The 22741-nt window shown below is 47.5% G+C and overlaps 1 protein-coding gene across 2 annotated transcripts in view; it reads right to left on the reverse strand.

Annotated features, from left to right (window-relative positions):
* The window catches only part of LOC105496308 (mannosidase beta like), a 27944-nt gene continuing 5203 nt past the window's right edge, over positions 1–22741 (reverse strand). For both annotated transcript variants that reach the window (XM_011766636.2, XM_011766637.2), the window contains exons 2-3: positions 15825–16030; positions 1–946 (exon numbers count right to left, since the gene is read on the reverse strand). In XM_011766636.2, the coding sequence (XP_011764938.1) occupies positions 839–946; positions 15825–15974 (258 nt within the window). In that variant the 5' untranslated portion in view covers positions 15975–16030 and the 3' untranslated portion in view covers positions 1–838. The remainder of the gene's footprint in view (positions 947–15824; positions 16031–22741) is intronic.

Below are 22741 nucleotides of genomic sequence, written 5' to 3' on the forward strand. Positions count from 1 at the left end.
TTCTGAAGCTTGCATGTCAGTTTATTCACACTTCCCCCAGGAACTCGCTCACTGGTCAGGGAATGAAAGAATTGAAGGGATGGGGGATGTACAAGTAGAAGTAAAAGGCACACCTTGAATGTGCTATGATAGGTTGAAAAGAGGTTGGTCTGAAATTGATGAGCCTCCCATTTCGGAGGCTCAGGAAGTTTGTGCCCAGGAAATATGCACACCTTCAGCCAAATACCCTGCACCTGACGGAGCAGAAGCAGGCACTGCCTACCCTGGCCTGGCCGTCTGCTGGCTCTCACGCCAGGCATTTTCTGGGCCTGGCTGTCGCAGCCAGTGGGATCACTAACATTGCATGGCCATGGCATCTTGGCCAAAACAAACAGGTGAGGCCTGGCTCTGTCTACACAGCAGCAACAAAAGTGACTGATTAGCAGGAGATTTGCAGTGCACAAATAATGGGAGAGGGTGTGCTTGTCAGCGTTAGATAATGACGCCAAAATGTAGTGTAAACCCACAAGGAGGGGGCGACTCAAGGATGGACACATGACTAATTAAGAAAATGTGACTCTGTGAGCTGAACTGGCTTCTGAACAAACCTAATACAGTCTATGCTCACAGTTTCAGTCCCCTTGACTCTAAACCGTCACAGAAGCAGAAGGAAGAGGAAGTGATGGATTGCCGAGCTGGAGCCTAGGGACTGTCATGACTGTCTAGATCTCTGTGGTCCGAGGGCGTCACAGCCTCCTCAGATCCCGAGCCTGGGATGGGGGGGAACAGGATGTAGATTCCCAGGAGGGCTGTCCCCAAGACCCTCTCCCTGCCTGCCCGGCTCCTCGGGCCTCCTCTTCTACCGCTTCTTCTTAGTCTCTTTCTTGGGCCTCTTGTTCACAGAAGGAACAGCAGCCTTGGGCTTCCTCGTCACCTCAGCACTTCTGGGCTCAGATGGTTCGGCCTCCTGTGAGGTGATAAAAAGGAGAGTCCTGCTTAGATGGATCAAGCCTGATGCCAGCAAAAGGAGAGCACATCTGAAAGCAAAGAAGCATGCCACAGAAACACAAGAGATGGAAATCGTCATTCCCGGGACCTAGCACCCACATGTATGTGGGACTGCCCCGGGAGCATCGTGGCTCTCAGTGGAGAATAAAGGAGGCCCCACGGGGAGGGGGCAGCTTGTGGGATCTCAGACGCCCAGGCAGAACCTGGGATCCTTCCCTTTCCAGCCAACTGACTTTGTGGGAAACTTACTTCCCCTTTCTGTGTCTTGGTTTACTCACCTGTGAAATGGAAATAGCCACGCCCGCCTTACAGGACTGATGTGAGGAGGCAAAACTACGTGGAAAGCAGCCAGGAAATGCCAGCTGCATCCAGTGGCTGGCCGATCATCCTGTGTCAGGGACTGGACAAAATGTGGGCGAGGAGCTGGCTGTGGGGCAGACTCGCTGTGGCTTGCCCTCCTCTGGCTGCCATTCTTGTCCTCCCATTCAACCCACAGAATGCCAGGGCTGGGAGGGGTACAGAGGGCCCGCCAGCAGGTACGCAGTTCCACACTGTGTTCTGCGGAGCCTGGCAGAGGTGCCTCTGTGGGGGAGGGCAGAGAGCCTTGGGGCAGAATTCCAGACTCCCCTGGCGACAGGAGCAGCTCTGATTTTCAATCTATTTCATACACTGTGATCTGTCCCTTGTAAGATTTAAATGAAACAAAGTTCTGCTGCTAAGGAATAAAAGGTTCAAACCCACAGATCCAGCCCTGGCCTTTACTGTGCTGATAAGGAAGGTAGACTCCAGCAAAGGGACACAGCTTGGCCCAGGCCACTCAGGCTCATGTCAGAGAAGAATGTGGAACAGGCTCCGTGTGCTCCTGTCTAGTGTCCTCTCCTCCTCTGAGTGATAACTTGCAGTGTGCTGTGGCCAGAAAGGATGGACGTCAGAGAGGCCGGGCTAGCCCAGAGAACGCCAACCACAGCCCACAGGCCTTGTTCAGGCCACAGACTTCATTTGGCCTGCAGTGTTTATTTAAAAACTCAAGCCAATTGGGAGATTTCCCATTAAATCTGGATTCCTAGATTCTCTTGAAACTAACTGTCCGGTGACACTGGCCCTGCATTCCCTCGTGGCAGCGATGGGCTGAGGAGGCACTGCCCCTTTTCAGGTGCCGACCATGCCCCCACACCCCGCCGCCCCCAGCACTGATTGGGAAATGTTTCTCAGTGCCCGTGTTCTTTATGAGAAATAGGAAAATATGAAGCAGACTAAGATTCCTGGGAGGGGGGATACTTCCAGATGAGGAAAAAACCCCTCTGTGTTTCATTTCCCAACCCGGCTTCCAGCTCACTACACTCCCTGACCTTCCTTGCTTGCCCCATTGGCCCATGGCCCAAGCCTCAGCCCACCCTACAGAAGAGGAGGGCCCATGCAGGGGAGGGCAGTCCCTGCCTCGGATCTGATCCAGAGGCCTGTCAGCTCCCTCCTATCAGCCAACATTTGTCTCCCGCCTGGGCGAGAAAACCAGTTATGAAGAGCCAGTCAGGTCTCAGGCCCCCAAGGAGTGACTGTCCCAAGATAACCGAAGGGCTTCCCCTCCCCAGCCTCTCACTGCAGCGCTGGATTCCCTTGGCCTGCTGAACCTCCTCCCGCCAAAAGTCACAATGATCTGAAGGTCCCCTACTCTGTTTATGTAACTTGGCCAAAACAAAACAAAACAAAATTTGCAAGGCCTGCCTGGATCTCTAGGAAGGAGTCTGCCTTCTGAGTTCAAGGCTGGGGGCTCCTCCAGTTTCAATGGGGCTCAGTTCAGAGACCACAGGGACAGTGAGACCCCGTTGCCACCCTAGTGCCTCCCTCACTCCACAGGCCCTCTCTCTGGAGCCTCAACCCTTCTGGCACCTCCCAGACCTCTCCCTTGATCCAGCTGTCTGCCAGAAGATCGGGACTGGCGTCTCTAAGGCACCTCCAACTGAACTGTCCCTGACCCCAGAAGGCCCAGCCCTCCTCCCACTGGTGGAGCAACCAGAGACCCGGTGACCTCACCGTCTCTCTGCTCCCCACTGTCCAGTGGGTCACCATGTCCTGCTGACATGACCCCCTCTACCTCTTGATTCTGCTACTCTCTCCAGCGTCCAATTCCCCCTTCAGTTCTGCCCACCGCTAAGCGAAGTGCCTGCTGTCTCTGTCCATTCCTCATGCACCCACCAAAGGAACTACTCTACAGTGCAGTTCTGGCCACTGCACCTTCCACCTGAAAGCTTCCAGTGGCTCTCTGTGGAACGGCATCTAAGGAGACCGCTTCTCCAGCCTCACCCGGGCTCCTCTTTATCCCCCACACTAAGTCAGGCCCCAGAGCTTCCGCTGGTCACCTTCATCAACAGGAATACCTGCTTCCTTGGCCACCTGGCAAGCTGCTCCCATTGTTTGGCCCTGTCCATGAATACACTCCTACTCACTGTCTAGCCTTCCTTCCCTGCTCCTCCCTCCAGCTGGGGGCAGCCCCTCCTCCTTCCTCGGGCCCCTAGGCACCCAGGAACCTTATAATGCCACTATTTTTTTTAAGACAGGGTCTCACTCTTTTGCCCAGGCTGGAGTGCAGTGGCTCGATCTTAGTTCATTGCAACCTCCACCTCCCAGGTTCAAGCGATTCTCCTGCCTCAGTCTCCTGAGTAGCTAGAATTACAGGCACCCGCCACCACGCACAGCTAATTTTTTATATTTTAAGTAGAGATGGGGTTTTGTCACGTTGGCCAAGCTGGTCTCGAACTCCTGACCTCAAATGATCCAACCGCCTCAGCCTCCCACAGTGCTGGGATTACAGGTGTGAGCCACTTCGCCCAGCCCATAATGCCACTATTATTTTCCCATAGTTACATGTTTTCATGTTAGCCCCTATTAGCCCATGAGCACTTTGGGATAGCTTCAACTGTTGCTGAATGAATGAATGAGTGAATGAATGAATGAATGAATGAAAGAAATGAAAGAACAGCCAAGTCTCCCAGTAACCATGAGAACTTCATTCTTGTTTATTCCCATGAAAATACAGCACTTAAAACTAGGCCTCACTTTTCCATGATCACAGAGGATATGAACAGACTTAAAACCCAATATACATACCCTGGCCTAAAGTATGCCTAAGGATAGCTGCCAATAATAACAACAACAGCTGGGCGTGGTGGCACATTCCTGTCCTCCCGGCTACTTGAGAGGTTGAGACAGGAGGATCACTGAAGCCCAAGAGTTTGAGGCTATAGTGTGCTATGACTGTGTCTATAAATAGCTACTACACTCCAGCCTGGGCAACAGAGTGAGACTCCCTCTCTAAAAAATAACAAGAGCCACAACAGCTGCTAATTATTTATTGTTTATAATATGCCAGGCCCTGTGTTATGTGTCTGGACATGACGGCCTCACAAAGTGCCATAATGAGGCCCAATTTATAAACAAAGGAACAGACACTCAGGTCATATGACTTGCCTAAGGTCTTAGCTGGTGAGTAGCAGACCCAAGATTTGAACCTAACCTCTTCATGGGTACAGAGTCCAGCCTCTCTCAGGTTTCCTGGGGTCCTCAGGGGTAGGAATACGTTGAATCTGAGTTAACTGTGAAACCTACTCTCTGTTTAGCAGCCCCCAGAACCACAAGCTGCCTCTGGAACGATAAGTACAGCTCCTCTGAGAACCTATCTGTCGATGGGTCACTTAAAACCCCTTGTTTGTGACTAAAGTCCCTATAGGAGTCAGAAAAGTGGGTTTGTACTCCAGATCACTTGATTTTTTACAGCTGAAGGCAGTCTTCTGTGGGTGTGTGTACATATTACAGTTATCGAGTCATCTGAATGCGTGATCTGTCTCCTCCTCACCCCAGACCTCCTCCTCTCTTCCCCACCTCAGCTTTTAGAGCCGTCATGCACCCAGTTACCCAAGCTAGACACCTCCAAGTCATTTATGAGTTCTCAGCATCCAACCTATCCCCAAGGTCTGTCCATTCCACTTTCCAGCGGGCTCTAGACCCAGCCAGTCCCCTCTGGACACACTCCACTGCCCAGCTCAGACCCAGGTCCCCTGCCAGCCCCGCTGGTTGCATCCAACTCCCACAGATTATCCTGCCCATGCCTCTACCTCCCCATATTCATCAGAGTTTACTTTATGTTACTTTCAGAGTCAATTTTCCTAATACAATGACAACACGCCAGGCACAGTGGCTCATGCCTGTAATCCCAGCACTTTGGGAGGCCAAGGCGGGTGGATCACCTGAGGTCGGGAGTTCGAGACCAGCCTGACCAACATGGAGAAACGCCATCGCTATTAAAAATACAAAATTAGCCAGGCGTGGTGGTGCATGCCTGTAATCCCAGCTACTCGGGACGCTGAGGCAGGAGAATAGCTTGAACCCAGGAGGTTGACGTGAGCCAAGACTGTGCCATTGTACTCCAGCCTGGGCAACAAGAGCAAAACTCAAAAAAAGTTTCATTCAAAACAAAAACAAACAAACAAATAAAAAAAACAATGACAACAACAATCCCAATCGTGTCTGTTTCCTCCTTTAAAAACCTTGCTGGTTCCCCTTTGTGTGAGATAAATTCCAAGACACTCAGCAGGGGCTCCGGGCCTCTCGCTCAGTCTTGGCCCCTGTCTCCAGGCAGGCCCCCTTGCACAGCCCACTCTTGTCACCCTGGGCTATTGGCCAGCCAGTGTCTCCCAGTACTCTGCTCCCTTTCCTCCTCTGTATCTCTACCTGCATCCAGTACATGTGGGCACTGTGCCCATGGGGAATGAAGAGGAGAATGCACACTTAGCGGGTCTGTGTGTGGATGCTCCCCGAGCCTCTCCATTGCCCTGGTGAGCCAGCCACCACGAGCCACACTCCACTGGCAAGGCCACTCAGGCTCCCTGAGGCCAGGTGACAGCCCCATGCAAGCTGCAGGGAAGCAAAGGCGGCCGTGACCCACATGACCTGGGCCCTGGAGTCCTGGCAGCCACACAGGGCCTGTAGCTCCAAGTTCTTCACTGAAAAGAATGACTCTGAATGAAGGGCTGCCTTTTCATTTCTCCTCAAATGTACGCTGCCAGTCCAGCCACACAGACAGCAGACTACAAAGCCGACAGCCCCGCCTTTAAATCTGGGAGCACTGCGCTTCCTCTGAAGCAAGCCTCAAGTTTCCTCAGCAATCGCATGTCACATATAAAAAACTCCCGCGGCCAGGAGGCTCCTGGGTCCACGGAGGCGTCCTCTGTGGACAAAGGCCCCATCAATAATGAAGTAGCTCTGTAGCGCTTACCAGGCCAGAAAATTGCTGCTATTCATCAGATTCGAATAATCGAATCTGTGCCACAATACATCACATCCCTTCCAGCAAGAAAAGTGCATTGAATTTTATGATTTCCACTCTACAGTCCAATGTGGATTTAGTACTGTAAATCAGGACAAAATGTCATTCTACACAGGCCACTCTTTCCTTGAAAATGGCCCAGGGAAAGAAAACCATTCTGCTACACTCAGGCACCCTCGTGCACCTTATCTTGCACGACCCTCTAAGAACAATGGAGTTGGGCAGGAAGATCCTCTTCTGATGACGGAGGCAGACTAAGAGCAGGTCAGCACTCAGACCAGTCTGCCTAACGCTGAAGGTGCTGCCCATCCCAGCGGGCCATGAGGGCCTGAGACAGGGTGGGAGCTGAGAAGTCCTCGCAGAGATGAAACTAGCAGTGGCCTTAAGCAAAGATAGGACTGGCTGAAACAGAGCAGGGGAGGCCATCCATGTGGACTCAACAAGGCAAACAGAGACACGGAGTCCAGGACGCACTTGGCAGGCAGGGAGAATTGTGATTAGAAAGAACAGCCTTTGGGAACTCATTCCAGACACAATTCAGCACGACTCTGCCGGCCCTCCCCACTGACTGCTCTGCGGCTCCTTGTGTGTCCAGCCGTCTCTCCCAAGAACCGGTCGGTACACATCTCCAGACCACAGGCTGGTGGGAGCATGTTTATACCCTCATCCTGCCCACCACACGGCAATATCCCCAGAACGGGTCATTAAGCAAAAAACAGCCTGCCTCCCAATTCAACTGCAACCTCCTCCCAAGCTTTAAAACCACACTGAGCAGAAATGCAAAGTTGCTTCTGTGAGCCTGTGTCCTGAGGTGTTGAGAATGGGTGGATGCTTGCCTGCGGTTCATTATTTATTTACAGCAGGCCTCACTGGAAACCAGGGGCCTCGTTTAAAATCAAGACCCTTGTGCAAAATTGTCCAGAAGAGTCCTGACCTTCTAGGCCACTGTCCTACTGCACCACAGGAATGAGCCACCTGTGGTGCAGTAGGTGCAGGTGGCTCACCACCCTGATGAGACAAAACATCATCAGGGGTCTAAACACTGCAGGGCTTTCTGGTTGGTTGTGAAGTCGCCACGGGCATCACATTGGGAGCCACCACTCTCACCATCACCTGTGGTGAGTCCTCCACTAGATCGCAATGCTGGCCATCAGCTATCTGTCTTCCCAGCACCTCTTTTCCATGGGGGCCCTGCCCTTTCCCTATCCCATGGGGTTCAAGGGGACTCTCAGTCACTGGGGTCACAAGAGTAGGCAGCTACATGTGGCCTGGCCAAAGACAGTACTCATTCCCATTTCCCACCTGTGGGGCAAGATGTATGTGGCCAAGGAGAGGCCTTCCATGAGACTCAGAAGGTGAGGAGAGGCAGAAAAATGGCTTTTCTCACCTGTCAATCCTGACTGATAAGGGCACTGACTGTGGCTGCTGCAGCCATCTTTCCCAACACAGAGCAAGGGCCCAGGAAGGAAGCCAGCACTCCCGGGAAAGCCAGGAGACAGATAGATGGAGCCCTGGAGACCCCTTGAACCCCTAAATCCAGCTGTGCCTTGAAATTCCCAGTTCCAAGAGCCAATACTGTTTTCATTCGGAGAAGCTGCTGGAGCTGAGTTTCTGAACTTGCAACAGGAAGAGTCCCCACTAATATAAGACGGTGGCAATCAACAAACATAGCAGTATGGAAGTGAAAGGACCTGCCTTCTAGAAGCAGACAGCTGGCTGTGAGCTGACAAGATGTGCCATAAGCACATGAACAGATGAGAATAGTCAACGCTGAAGCTAGGAGAGTTTCTGATTCACTACCGTGTATGACTGACCATCCGCCACACAAGTTGCTGATCTCAGAGTCAACACCCACATGCTTAGTTAGGGTTGGCTGAATCAACACTCGATGTAGAAATCGATCCGAAAGAGGCTTGGAGGAGGGTTATGGGGAGGAGGGAGACAGGCTCCCTACCTTGAGAAGAAACCTGCCCCCACTTCCCACTGCACTCCATGTACAGAGGCTATGGACCATCTCCCCCAGAAAATATGCCTGGGCATATAAATCTCACATTCTTGTACACAACTTGACAGGGATCACAGACCCTCAAACTATCCCGAGACTTCCCTAGAAAGCCAGGAACTCCCTACTGAGAACTTTCTTCTACTGAAACCCAACTCTGAAGAAGAGCAGCTGGAACACAGTGGTGGCGTCAGATTGGGCCGGCTTTCCTCAATCATCTCCAGGGCACTGGTCTCACATGTGCTCTCCATGGACCACTCGGTGGACTTCAGGCAGGCCACACTGTCCTGCTCCCCTGCCCACTGCTCTGTCACTTGAGAGAGGGAGAGAAATGGAGACCCCAGCTTTCTCTGCCCAGCACTCCCCCTGTGGGAATGGACCTTCCCATCCCCACTCAAGAGGTCACGCCACAGAACCCTCCCCTCCCCCACACTGGCCACAGCTGTCCCAAGCTGGGTCAGCCACAGTTCCTTCCCTGGGGATTCTGGAACTGAGTCCGGCAGGAAGGCATGGTTATGTTTAGTGTCTGTGCTGCATCTCATCACAGGGCCAGCAAGCAGAGAAGCAGGGTCCTCGTTAGAAAAGCAAAAGGCAGGAGAGGAACAGGAAGGGAGGCAGAGGGCATGCCGGTGATGAGCAGTAAGTTCCAGTTCCCACCACTTCCGGAGGCGCTGCCGCACTCCTGCTCTTGGGTTCTAGGACAGCACCTGCACCTTCTCAGTCTACCTACATTGCAAGGAAACTACTTCAACAGGTTGGGTATGCTCCAAGTTCACGTCTTTCCTGGATCTTCATTTCCCTTGAAAAACTTAGCAACTCATTCTTGGGTTTCAAGTAATAATGCTGTATTTGTTTGGTTTGGTTTTTTTTTTGTTTGTTTGTTTTTGAGATGGAGTCTCGCTCTGTCGCCCAGGCTGGAGTGCAGCGGCGCGATCTCAGCTCACTGCAACCTCCACCTCCCAGATTCAAGTGATTCTCCTGCCTCAGCCTCTCTAGCAACTGAGATTACAAGCACGCACCACCACGCCTGGCTAATTTTTGTGTTGTTAGTAGAGACAGGGTTTCACCATATTGGCCACGCTGGTCTTGAACTCCTGACCTCAAGTGATCCACCCACTTCAGCCTCCCAAGTGCTGGGATTCCAGACATCATAATGCTCTGTTAATAAAATAATTATCAGGTCTCTATTTCCCAACTTCTTGTTCACTTTTCCTTTCCCACATGGAACATTTTGCTTTATTTCAAACAACACATCTAAGAACTGAACATATCCTGTCCTCCTAAAATTGGTTTCTGTTTGAGGGAAATCATCTAAAGACTTGAGCAGTGGCTGCATATTACAATCACCTGGACACTTTAAAAAAAAAAATACTGATCCAAGCCGGGCACACTGGCTTATGCTTGTAATCCCATCACTTTGGGAGGCCAAGGTGAGAGGATCACCTGAGCCCAGGAGTTCAAGACCAGCCTGGGCAACATAGTGAAACCACGTCTCTACAAAAAATTATTTAAAAATTAGCCAGGTGTGGTGGAGTACACCTGTAGTCCCGGCTACCGAGGAGGCAGAGGAAGGGAGGATTACTTGAGTCCAGGAGGTCAAGGCTGCAGTGAGCTACGATTATGCCACTGCACTTCAGCCTGGGCAACAGAGCAAGACCGTGTCTCTACATAAATAAAAAGAAAATACTGATCCAAGGCTTCAGAGAACAACTGAATCAGAATCTCTGGGTGAGGTCTAGGCCTTTGAAAGTTCCCCAGATGGTTCGAATGTGCAGCCTCGTGGAGAATCATTGACCAGTCCAAAGACCAGCACTCTCATTCTCTAATCCCAGCTCACAGTGAACAGATAGCATCGATCAATTTCTTTCCTCCAGAGCAAAGCAACAGCCCCCAGAATCCTTTTCACCATGGCCACCATGCAATCGATCAGACTTGGCATGAGAGATGAAACTTACCTGCTAACCTGGACTAGATGGAAATGGTACTAGGACCTATTATCTTCTATTTTAGAATCCAGCCTACAAGAAAATGCTTGGATTAAATGTGGCCCACACCTCCATCAGGCTCAAACAAATGTTTGTTTTTTTAGGTCTGAGTTTAATGAGGTACCAATAAGAAAACCTTTTCATTTGGCTTACGATTCTAGGGACATGGGTTTTCATTTTACGAACTGATTCTTGCTCCTACTATGAAAAGGAAGGGGGTGGGGTGGGAAGCATTTGTATGTGTTCCCTTTTTTCCTCCATGATTAACCCCAAAAGAGCTTTCAAATAATCTGCTAAGTATTGAAGTACTGAAGTCATAAGCGAGTTGCAAAAAATCGGCTTACTGGAACAACAGGAAAGGCATTCTTTTGCTTTTCAAAGGCTTTCCCATCATCTGGAGCCAAAAATATTATCTTCTGACCCAAAAAGCCACTAATAAACCTTGTTTCTATAGGCTAAGCAAGAGGGAAGATTTTGCCCTAAGCAAAACGGCAAAGGCGGCAAGACTGTTCTCTGGGTCCTCCCACCCTCACTTCTGCTCCCTCCCCTACCTCCTGCCACTCTCCACTTCCACGTATCCCCCAACTGCCTTCAGGCTGCCTAGAGTCTTACAAGCTGCCGGTGCTCCCATGGGCTCCCTTTCTCCCTAAAAGTACCCCATCCCCATATTAAAACCCCTTTCTTTCCCCTCCAAACTCCTTCCAAATCTCAACTATTAGGGACAACCTCTAAGCAGCACAGTCTCAGCACTTACCCTCTCTTTGTAATCCTGTTTATGCACAGAATGCTGTGTTCCCTTTCTATCTAGTTAGGAGTTTGGGGAGTGAGAAAGGTTGCCTTATGGAGACACACAGAGAGCTAGCAATAGAGCCCCCTGTGTAACCTGGGGCCATTTGCTCCCCTGATGCACCAGTAAAAAGTTAAGATTAACAGTACTGTATTTTTTTGCTACTGATCCATTGAAAAGCTAAAAAAAAAAAAAAAAAAGTTAAAACAGTAAGCTTCAGTTATGAGACAATTCACTTGTGTGAGCCTTGTTTCCCTAAATGCAAGATTAATAAAAATGAGAGATGTCATGTACTATATTTAAATTTAAAAAGATGAGGCTGTTGTCCAAAATTAACCTCTAAATGGCAGTGGGTGGGGGGGGGTTTGGTGGCATATTTTTGAACCCTTTGTCAACTCCCTGCCTCAAAAGACTTTAACACACTATCCCACTGAAAACCTTAAAGAGGACAATAAAGGGGCTCCTTTTCTGAAGTTTGCTGAACTAACCCAGGCTTCTGTGGCTTACCTCCAAGGGCTTCAAGCACAACAGGAGGTGAGCAGCCTCCCTGCTCTCCAAACAGCCACACAACTCTGCCTATAAAACAAGAAGGCTCATCACCTCCCTCCCTCAGGACTCTCTGCAGGCCTCATCAGCCACCACCAACAACCACATTTGTTATTTATAATACCGAATAGCACACATCTGTGGGGGCAGAGCCCAAGAGCACAGGGGTGATGTTTTTAAAATGTGATACAATTGTGGGTGGAAGAACTCCAATCGTGATCTTTCTCAAGACACCAGAATAACAGATGGACAAGACAACCTAGAGGCCACAAACTTGTCCCTGTTCACCAAGGTTTTCCCACCCTTGCTGGCTGCTCCTCCCCTGCCTGTCCCCTTTACGCTGGAGCCCCGCCAGGCTCTGGCCTAGGCCCTCTTCTCATCTCCCTCCATATTCTCTCCTTAGGAGACCCTGTCCCTTCTCATGGCTTCAGATGACATCTTATCAACACTCACATGCTGGTCAACACTCAGTCTATGCACTCCTCCTGCTAGAGACCTGTAAATCCACCAACTTTCTTGACAGAACCACCTGGATATGTTAAAGCGTCTGTTTAAAACTGAACTTGGTATGTTCCTTCCCTGCACCCACCCTAAGCCTGTTCCTTCACCATAGTTCCCCACTGCATCAATAGGTTCCACACTGTATCAGTAATTCCCCATCATCCTCCCAGCTACAGAAGCAGGATCTCCAGGAACAGTGATCTCCAAGATATATGGATCTCCAGAACATATTGGGTACATTAAGTGAGAAAAGAAAGTTGCAAAACTGTGTTTAATAGCATGCTATCTTTTATTTAATAAATGAGGGAATAGAAATATATATGTACACACCACACACATATATATGCATTTGTTACTGTTTTCAAAAAGAAACAAAGAAAAGATAAACTAATAACAACTGTTAACTATGTGGGAAGGAAGAGAACAGGGTGGAGGAGAATGAGATTAAAGCAAACTTCTGTGAATATACCTTGTTATATAGTTTTGACTTTGAGAAATATTGTATATAAATGTATTATATAATTAAAACAAATTAAATAAAAATGTTAAAAATACCTAAAAATTAAAAACAGATTGAAGCAAATTAACCGAACTATATCTCATGATGGGAGACCTACACAGAGAAAAATAGTTACTAAACACAGCACTTTGACCTTATATCTCCACAGAGACATATTTTAAGGCCAAAGAAGAACCACAAAGAAGTCTAAATTTCATTCTGAATCTTAGTAGTAAACATATAGTTATTTTAAAAATGTAACTGGCATATTGTAGATGTGCAGAATAAAGTTAATATACATCGCTAATCTTAGAGAAGCATGCTTGCAAGGTTGGCCCTTGACTGGCATCTGGGAACTTGGATTCCAGGTGGTTCTCACAATTCCCAGAAATGATAAGAGTGGCTCACCACGCCTAAACTGTGTAAACAATACGGTTCACGCTGAACACCTGCTTGCTTTCTGGAAATATGGAATTTTGGTACATGGTAGGCCAAGGGTGCTTCTGTGACCAGTCCTGAATAAGAGCTGTGGGCACTGAGTCTCTAACGAGCTTCCCTGCTAGATAACACTTCACACACATTGCCGCAACTCCTTCCTCTGGGTGTCCAATGGGAGAGCATGCAGACGCCTGTGCCTGTTTCCTCCAGTCTCTGCCCCATGTACCTTTTCCCTGTGCTGCCATACCTGGTACCATTTCACTGCCACAGCTGAGAGTCCCCCTACTGCATCACTGAACCTGGGGTGGTCCTGAGGACCTCGGATACAGAAGGCTCTAGCAGACACATCACTTTGTTAATGTTATTGAGAACAAGATTTCCAGCATAAGATAAAGAAATACGAGACTCTAGTATAAAATCAAATAAATAGAAACACTATCACCTTACATTTGAATTGGAAATACTAGTATGAACTCACAACTTTTTCATTTCTTAAAAAATGTTTATTTTCTATTTCCGTTTATTGAAAGGCCTAGATGCAGTAAGAGCTCAGTAGCACTGAGAATTTCTAATGCCCCAACTGTAGCTTCTAAATACTATTTTCTAACTAAAAAGAACTAGAGCATTTTAGAGAAATGACTGATTCCAAGTCTGGGGCAGGAAATGAGCCTGGGGCCAGGCGCAGCGGCTCATGCCTATAATTTCAGCACTTTGGGAAGTCAAGGCAAGTGGATGGCTTGAGCCCATGAGTTTGTGACCAGCCTGGGCAACATGGCAAAACCTTGTCTCTACTAAAAATACAAAAACTAGCCAGCCATGGTGGCACACCTGTAGTCCCAGCTACTTGGGAAGCTGAGGCAGGAGAATTGCTTAAACTTGGGAGGCAGAGGTTGCAGTGAGCTGTGATTGTGCTACTGCACTCCAGCCTGGGCAACAGATAAGAACCTGTCTCACACACACACACACACAAAGAGCCTGTGACATCTTACTGAACCATGAAGCAAGGAAATATCAAAGACTAATGAAGTATGACAAAGAACAAAGATACCAACTTAAAGGGGCTCCCACTGAACATAAAAAACAAATTAATGGCAGACAAGTGCCCTAAAAAAAAAAAAAAACAACTAAAACATATCAAATATATAAAAAATATGTTCAAAATGCTATGAAAACCAAAGCTTCACTGGTCAACACTGGAGGTTGCTAGAGCCTGAATTCACAACTTTGAAAATTGATAAATAAAGGGAAAGAACCAAGCATTTTTCCTGCTCTTCATTATGAAGAGTAATTCAGAGTAATCATACAGGTGATAAGGAAAAAGTCTTTGTTAAAGAATTCCAGCTAACAGATGCAGAAGGAAATAATGGATCTAAGCAACGACCATCAATGGATGCTAAAATCACTTAGATGAAAGACTGACAGGGGATTTTCATCAGCTGGTACCACCTAAACCCACCGATCAATCCTAGAATCTCTAAATGTGCAGCAGCCAGACATCACATGCCTGTTGATGCCACATAGTAGGGAGTACACAGCACCAGCTCTGAGGTATCCACACCCAATAACCTGATTGGAATGGAATCAGTCCTCTACATAGAACGCCTGTTGATAGGAAACACAGGGAACAGAGAAACACGTTAAATGACACCACAGAGAAGCAACAGCCAATTCCTGGGATGTAGGTATCCCACATGATAGATGACCTGCTTTCTCCAACAAATCAATGCCATCAGCAAATGAGTGGGCAAGAAAATGGGCAGAAGGAGAGTGTATAGTTATCAAGATATTTACAGAGGAAGAGTCAACAACAAAAAAGCCAATTTGACATCATTCTCATACTTAAAACCCTCTGGCCCCTGTCCACACCTCTGGCTGCACCTCTCATCATGTCCCTCTGTGCTCTGGCCACAGTCACCTTCATTCGGTTCCTTGAACTAGCCCCTTCCTTTATTCTGAGTCCCTTGCACGTGCAATGCCCTCTCCCTGGAATGTTGCCCTCGCCCCTTGCCCACTTCGCCTGGCAGAAGCCTGCTCATTCCTTCAGTCTCAGCTCAAACACTGTCTCCTTGTCAGGGACCACAGCCCAGGGTAAGATCAGGTCTCTCCCCCTTGTTATACACCCTCGATGTACTCTGTACTTCTCATGGGAGCACATGGGGGTATATTTTTGTTATCTGCCTTCCTCCCAAGGACTAGATGCTCCTCAGGTGCAGACACTACATCTTTCAGCAGAATCTGAAATGTAGTAGGCACTAAATAAAAATCTCCTGGCTGGGCGTGGTGGCTCACGCCTGTAATCCCAGCACTTTGGGAGGCCGAGGTGGGCGGATCACAAGGTCAGGAGATCGAGACCATGGTGAAACCCCGTCTCTACTAAAAAAAAATAGAAAAAATTAGCCGGGCACAGGGGCGGGCGCCTGTAGTCCCAGCTACTCGGGAGGCTGAGGCAGGAGAATGGCGTGAACCCGGGAGGCGGAGCTTGCAGTGAGCCGAGATTGCGCCACTGTACTCCAGCCTGGGCGACAGAGCGAGACTCCGTCTCAAAAAAAAAAAAAAAAAAAAAAATCTCCTTAATGGGTACATGAACAAATAAAGTATTAACTATGTGGTTCAACCCACCAGGTGGGAACTCAGGGGCACGCTAAATCAAAAAGGCCCACTGTAGACCCCGCTGATTTTAGTTGCGGTGGCATCTACTGTTAGTACTCAGAATCCAGCCTGGCACTCAGAGGAGCTCAAGCTCCCAAGGAAACACTCACCGCCTCGTGGGACTTGGGAATGGGTACGATGATGGCCAGCACACAGATGAGCTGGAAGATGGCTCCCAGGAAGAGTCCGTACCGTAGCAAGTTCTCCAGGAAAGTGGGCTCGGGCACCTCCGGAGGTGAGAAGTCTAGGTCAGAGGCCATGGCCCAAGTTGCTGGCTGCCTGATGTCTCTTCTGACTCGCCACTCTTCAGAGCCAACTTGTAAATGCAAAGGGTCAGTGTCATATTTCTGTAACTGACTTTTATTTATTTATTTATTTATTTATTTATTTGAGATGGAGTCTCACTCTGTCACCCAGGCTGGAATGCAATGGCATGATCTCGGCTCACTGCAACTTTGGCCTCCTGGGTTCAAGCCATTCTCTTGCCTCAGCCTCCCGAGTAGCTGAGATTACAGGTATGGGCCACCACACTCGGATGATTTTTGTATTTTCAGTAGAGACAGGGTTTTACCATGTTGGCCACGCTGGTCTCAAACTCCTGACCACAGGTGATCTGCCCGCCTCAGCCTGCCAAAGTGCTAGGACTACAGGCGTGAGCCACCGCACCCAGCAACTGACTTTTAGCTTGAACAAACACACACATCCCCCCAAGAATATATACAGGAATTGTGAAATGTTAACAATTCTTGAATCTAAGCTGGGGACATATGGTTAGTCACTGAACCATTCTTTCAACTTTTCTGTACGTCTGATGCTTTCCAAACATAAAGTTGAGAAAAATAAATAAATGCAAAGGGAAGCACTTCAACAAAAATCTCAAATCAACATACATTTACTAAAGGCTTGCCACGTTTCAGGTTTTGTTGTTTATTTATTCATCTAGTCATCCATTCAACAAGTATTTCTTGAATACCAAGCACTGAAGAATGAGCAAAACAGACAAACCCCTGCTTTCTTGGGGCCTACATGCTCAGGATGGAAGGAGACAATGAACACATTGAGATGTGATATGCCAGGTAGTGATAAGCATTTTGGAAAAAACTTAAGGGCATCACTTTATTTTGTGACAAGAAGGCTGTCTCTGAAGAACAGAGATGGGAATAGAGTGGAAGAGATAAGAAGTGAGAGAGTGAGCCATTTGAGAATCTGAGGGAAACATGTTCCAGGCAGGGAAAAAAGCAAGTGTGGAGGCCCCAGGGTGGGGAAATGAGGCCAATACAGGGAGAGAAGTGATCAGGAGGGAGGGTGGAAGGAGGTAAGATCAGAGAGGAACGGGGTCGGACCCTGATACCTCCAATTTGATTGAGTAAAATGTAAAGCCACTGAAGGATTTTGAGCAGAAAAGTGACATGATCTGACTTCCATTTTTAAATGGAGGAGGGACAACAAGGGGAGGGGCAAAGTGGACACAGGGAGAGCCAGGAGGAGGCCCCTGCCAATAAGCCAGACAAGAGCTGCTGATGGCGTGAATGACAGGGGCAGTGGTGGCCAGTGGTGCAAGGTCCTGCCTCAGCCCAGCTCTCCAGCCTCTCCTCTCGGCAGGGCCCCCGCTCCTAATATCCTGGTAGAGCTGAAAGAACTGCTGTGGTTCTCCAAGAGCACTGGGCTCTTTCAAAATCCTGGGCCTCTGCTCAAGCTGCATACTCTGCAAAGAATGTCCTTTCCTACTTTGACTGCTTGACAAAGCCCCAACTCTGCCTCTAAGGCTGAGCTCAAGTGTCATCTCTCCAACATGCCTTTCTTGTCACCCTCCTCTTCCACTGGCATGACTGAACTGCTCCCCCTCTACCACAGCACCCATCAGTGGCTTTCTTCTGCCCATCCCAATGATAAAGGGGCAAATTTACTTTGGAATCAGGCCTATCTGAATCTAAAACCCTTTGTGTTTCCAGAGATCTGTGCCACAATGCAATGTTTTACTAAGTCTGAGCTATCCAATATGGTGGCCATGAGCCATACACGACTATTACGACTTGAAACGCAGCGAGTTTGAATTTAGATGCTAATTAGACACCCATTTTCAAAGACTTAGTATGAAAATAAGAATGTAATCTATCTCATTCATAATGTTTTCATATTGATTACATGTTGAAATGACTGCAGTGGCTCACATCTGTAATCCCAGCACTTTGGGAGGCCACAGTGGGCAGATCACTTGAGCTCAGGAGTTCGAGACCAGCCTGGACAACATAGCGAGACCCCATCTCTACAAAAAAAATAATAAATTAGCCAGGAGTGGTGGCTCACTCCTGTATTCCCAGCTACTCCAGAGGCTGAGGTGGGAGGATCACTTGAGCCCAGGAGCTCAAGGCAGTGAGCCGTGATCATGCCACTGCACTCCAGCCTGGGTGACAGCGCGAGACCCTGCCCCCATCCCACCATGACACCAAAAAATACACGTAAAAAACAATTGGCTGGGCACGGTGGGTTACGTCTGTAAGCCCAACACTTTGACAGGCCAAGGCAAATGTATCACTTGAGCCCAGGAGTTCAAAACCAGCCTGGGCAACAGAGTGGGAACCTGTCGCTATAAAAAATTTAAACATTAGCCAGACATGGTGGTGCACACCTGTAGTCCCAGCTACTCAGAAGGCTGAGGCAGGAGAATTGCTTCAGCTGGGAGGTCGAGGCTGCAGTGAGTTAGTGAGTCGTGACTGCGTCACTACACTCCACCCTGAGTGACAGGGTGAGAGACCCTGTTTAAAATTTTAAAAAATCGAATTGAAAGCAAGGACTCAAGATACTAATGTTCATAGCACCATTATTCACAATAGCCAAAAGATGGAAACAACTAAGAGTCCATAAACAGAAAAATGGATAAACAAAACGTAGTATATACATACAATGGAATATTACTCAGCCATAAAGGAAATGTAATTCTGATACATGCTACAACATGAATGAACCTTGAAAACATTATGAGCTTTGAATAAATATATATGAAATAAGCTAGACACAAAAGAACACATATTGTATGAATGCTCTTATATGAGGTACCTGGAACAGGCAAATTCAGAGACAGAAAGTAGAATTGAGGTTACCAAGGGCTGGAGGGAAGGGAAACGGGGAGTTACTGTTTAGTGGGTACAGAGTTTCAGTTTGCAAAGATGAAAAAGTTCTAGAAATAGACAGTGATGACGGTTATACAACACTGCAAATACCACTGAATCTTAAACTTAAGAATGGTTAAAATGGTAAATTTGTTACATATATTTTGTCACAATTTTTAAAAAATCTGTTTCTTTTTACCCATTTATTTATTTATTTATTTAGAGACAGGGTCTCACTCTGTCACCCAGGCTGGAGTACAATGGCACAAACATAGCTCACTGTAACCTCAAACTCTTAGGCTCAAGCAATCCTCCCGCCTGAGCCTCCCAAAGTGCTGGGATTACAGGCATTGCCCCTTTTTGCTTTTTAAATGTGGCTACTGGAAAATGTAAAATTATACATAGCTTGTATATTTCCATGGGGAAGCCCTGGGGTAGAGACAATCCTAAAGACCTGCCTCGCAGGGCGCGGTGGCTCACGCCTGTAATCCCAGCACTTTGGGAGGCTGAGGCGGGCGGATCACCTGAGATCAGGAGTTTGAGACCAGCCTGACCAACATGGAGAAACCCCATCTCTACTAAAAATACAAAAAAATTAGCCAGGCATGGTGGCAGGCACCTGTAATCCCAGCTACTTGGGAGGCTGAGGCAGGAGAATCGCTTGAACCCGGGAGATGGAGGCTGCAGTGAGCTGAGATCACGCCACTGCACTCCAGCCTGGGCAACAAGAGTGAAACTCCATCTGAAAAAAAAAGGCCTGTCTCCACCTTGGCTCTGCTGCTTCACTGCTTTGCACCATGTTTCCAACATGAAGTCACCGAGAATAATAAAAACGACCTTCGTAGGTAAACAGAGCAGGACTCACACACGATATTGCTTTCCTTTCAACCTGGTCACTTTGGAAGGTCATGTGCCTGGGGCAACAGGATGGCCACTTTTCACATCAGTCTGTCTACCATGGAAATGGCCTTCAAAGCTTGAGGCTCTTTTTTTTTTTTTTTTTTTTTTCCAGAATCCTCAGAGCTGGCAGATCTTCATCCTCCCAGGAAGGATTTGACTTCTGGAAAGAGCCCAACATCATCTGGTTCCAAGTGCAGTGAATCAGGTGGCACTGAGCTCAGGAATACCATTTTTGGTCAAATACAAGGTATGATGCTCAGACTCCAAGCAGATTACTTGGGGTGGCTCATAAACTGGCCCTGAAGTAAATTCCAAGGCGGCTGCAAGAACAGCTTCACTGGAAGAAATGTAACAGCCTCTACCAGCACCACCACGTGAATACCAACGCTTAAGAATGCGTTCTCATTTCTCCGCAGTTGCACCTCATAAAGTGTGCATTTTTTAAAATGCCCTTGGCCCCAAGCTTTTTGCTTAAGGCTGTAACAAGCTTTATGAGGTTATAAATACCCGGATTCACTAGTGTTACTACTAACAGCAACATTGTGATAATAAATATTTGGAGTGGTACAATAGAAAGATAGGGCAAGAGTCGGGAAGCAGAGGACAAAAGCCCCGGCTCTATCTGCAAGTAGCTACACTTTGGGCTAATAATCCCTTGACCTCTGGAGACAGGATGTTCTCATGAGCCAAGCAAGAATAATACCTATAATACATTTAGGCCTTTAAAAAAAAAAGGCAATTAGACAAAATATAACAAGAGCCATAATAGTGATTATATCCTTTGACTGAATAACTTACTTCCTAGAATTTATAGTAAGGAAACAATTCAAAAGAAGAAAAAGCCTTCAGGTAGAAAAAAGTTCATGGCAGCACTATTCATAATACCGAAAAACAGGAAGCAAGCCAGCGTCCAGCAATCAGCAAGCAGTTAACCCAGTGAGGGTACATCACCGTATAATCCCTCTTCACTAACATGGCAAACACAAACATTGTGGATCAGCTCAGTGGAAAGTCTTTGCAAAGTAACATTAATTGAAAAAAAAATAAGCAATTGTATAAACACTATGATTGGAACCATCTATAAGCTGATTTCATGGGCCAAAGATCAAAAGAGGCCACAGAAATAAATAGTTGCTGTTAAGGTGAAGTCATGAGTTTTAATTTTTTGGACTGTTATGAAACAATAAAGTATCTAAGAAAAATCTGGCCGGGCGCGGTGGCTCAAGCCTGTAATCCCAGCACTTTGGGAGGCCGAGGCGGGCGGATCACGAGGTCAGGAGATCGAGACCATCCTGGCTAACACGGTGAAACCCCGTCTCTACTAAAAATACAAAAAACTAGCCGGGCGCGGTGGCGGGCGCCTGTAGTCCCAGCTACTCGGGAGGCTGAGGCAGGAGAATGGCGTAAACCCGGGAGGCGGAGCTTGCAGTGAGCTGAGATCCGGCCACTGCACTCCAGCCTGGGTGACAGAGCAAGACTCCGTCTCAAAAAAAAAAAAAAAAAAAAGAAAAAAGAAAAATCTATGCCCTACCTACTTCCTTCACAAGACTTTTGTTAGGGTATAATGACACATTGTCCAATAAAACTTTCTGCAGTGATGGAAATGTTCTGTATTTGTGTTCTTCAAATGGTAGCCACCAGCCACATGTGGCTATTGAAAACTTAAATGAGGTTACAGAGAAACTAAATTTTTAATTTTATTTAACTAATTAACCATAAAAAGCCACATGTGGCCAAAGTTTCCCTACTGGACAGCACAGGTATAATAGGAGGCTGGTTGTGAAAAGGTTCTGGAAAACAAACTGCTCTACACATACTGTGTGCACTGTACAGCTCTCATCTAGTTCTCTCTGCACCTCTGCGCTTTACTTCCCAGCTCTCCTGCCAGTATTTCTGAGTTTTCTTTCCTGATGACCAAAGTCAAACAAGTCCTATTCATCCTGCAGATCTCAACTAGGAGACACTTACCCCTTCAACTCGCTGTGACAGGCTTTGTTCCCCGGCCATTGTCCCAGCAGCAGCAGCAGTCGGCAAATGAATGGCCAGGTGTTGTGAACAGCACTTTACAGGCAGCAACTCATGCACTTCGCCACCACGCTGGGAGGTGGTATTACTAATGAGGATGACGAAACCAAGGCTTGGAGAGGTTATGTGACCTACCCAGGAATAACCTGGCTGGTAAGTGGCAAAGGCAAGATTCAAAGGGGCCGGCTTCTCCAGAGCCAGGGCTCTTACCCACTATGTCAATTGTTTTCAAACTGTAGGCTGTGGCTCATTAGTGAGCCACGAAAACCATTTAGGGGGCTGCAACCAGCATTTTTTCTTTTATTAGGCAGCACTTTATTTAAGTAGGTAAATAACAATAGAAAATATCAGAGAGTATCACATTAAGGCCGGTATTATATGCTGAAGCTTTTTAAACACCCATCTACATCTGAGCATGTATGTGCTGGATCAAATTTTAGAATGTTATTTCTTATTCTTTGAGAAATATTACACTGGAATCTACTGTTTTCTACTTGATCCATTGTAATCTCTTGAACAGCAAGGATCTTGAGTATATCTTGAGTTTATGCCAGGTCCTGACTCGTAAATATCTGGTAAATGACTAAGCCTATGCCTCTGTTTCCCACCTTGAAAGCAAGAGCAGATGCCTCAACCAACAGCGTCATCATTTAACAACAAGGAGGAGCTGAGAGGCCACGAGGTTTCCCTAGACTCTACTGGTGAGTCAGGGCAGAGCTGCTATCCTGGCCTCTAGCCTTGTCCTGCTCCAGACTTGCTTACGGGTAGAGGTTTTCATACACCGGGAGACTTTCATACCTCTATCAGAATTTAACAAAAGGTGCCTAATTATTTATTACTGAATGAGGCAAATAATTTCGTGAGGTTACTAGACACTGCAAAGTTCACCCCTGAGTGCCAGACACTGCTGACAGAAGACATTAATTCATTGGACAAATATTTACTGTGAATCTACTATGTGCCAGGCACTGGTCTAGTCCTTGTCACGGAGT

This window comes from Macaca nemestrina, chromosome 15, assembly GCF_043159975.1.
Source record: "Macaca nemestrina isolate mMacNem1 chromosome 15, mMacNem.hap1, whole genome shotgun sequence".
Taxonomy (NCBI): Eukaryota; Metazoa; Chordata; class Mammalia; order Primates; family Cercopithecidae; genus Macaca; species Macaca nemestrina.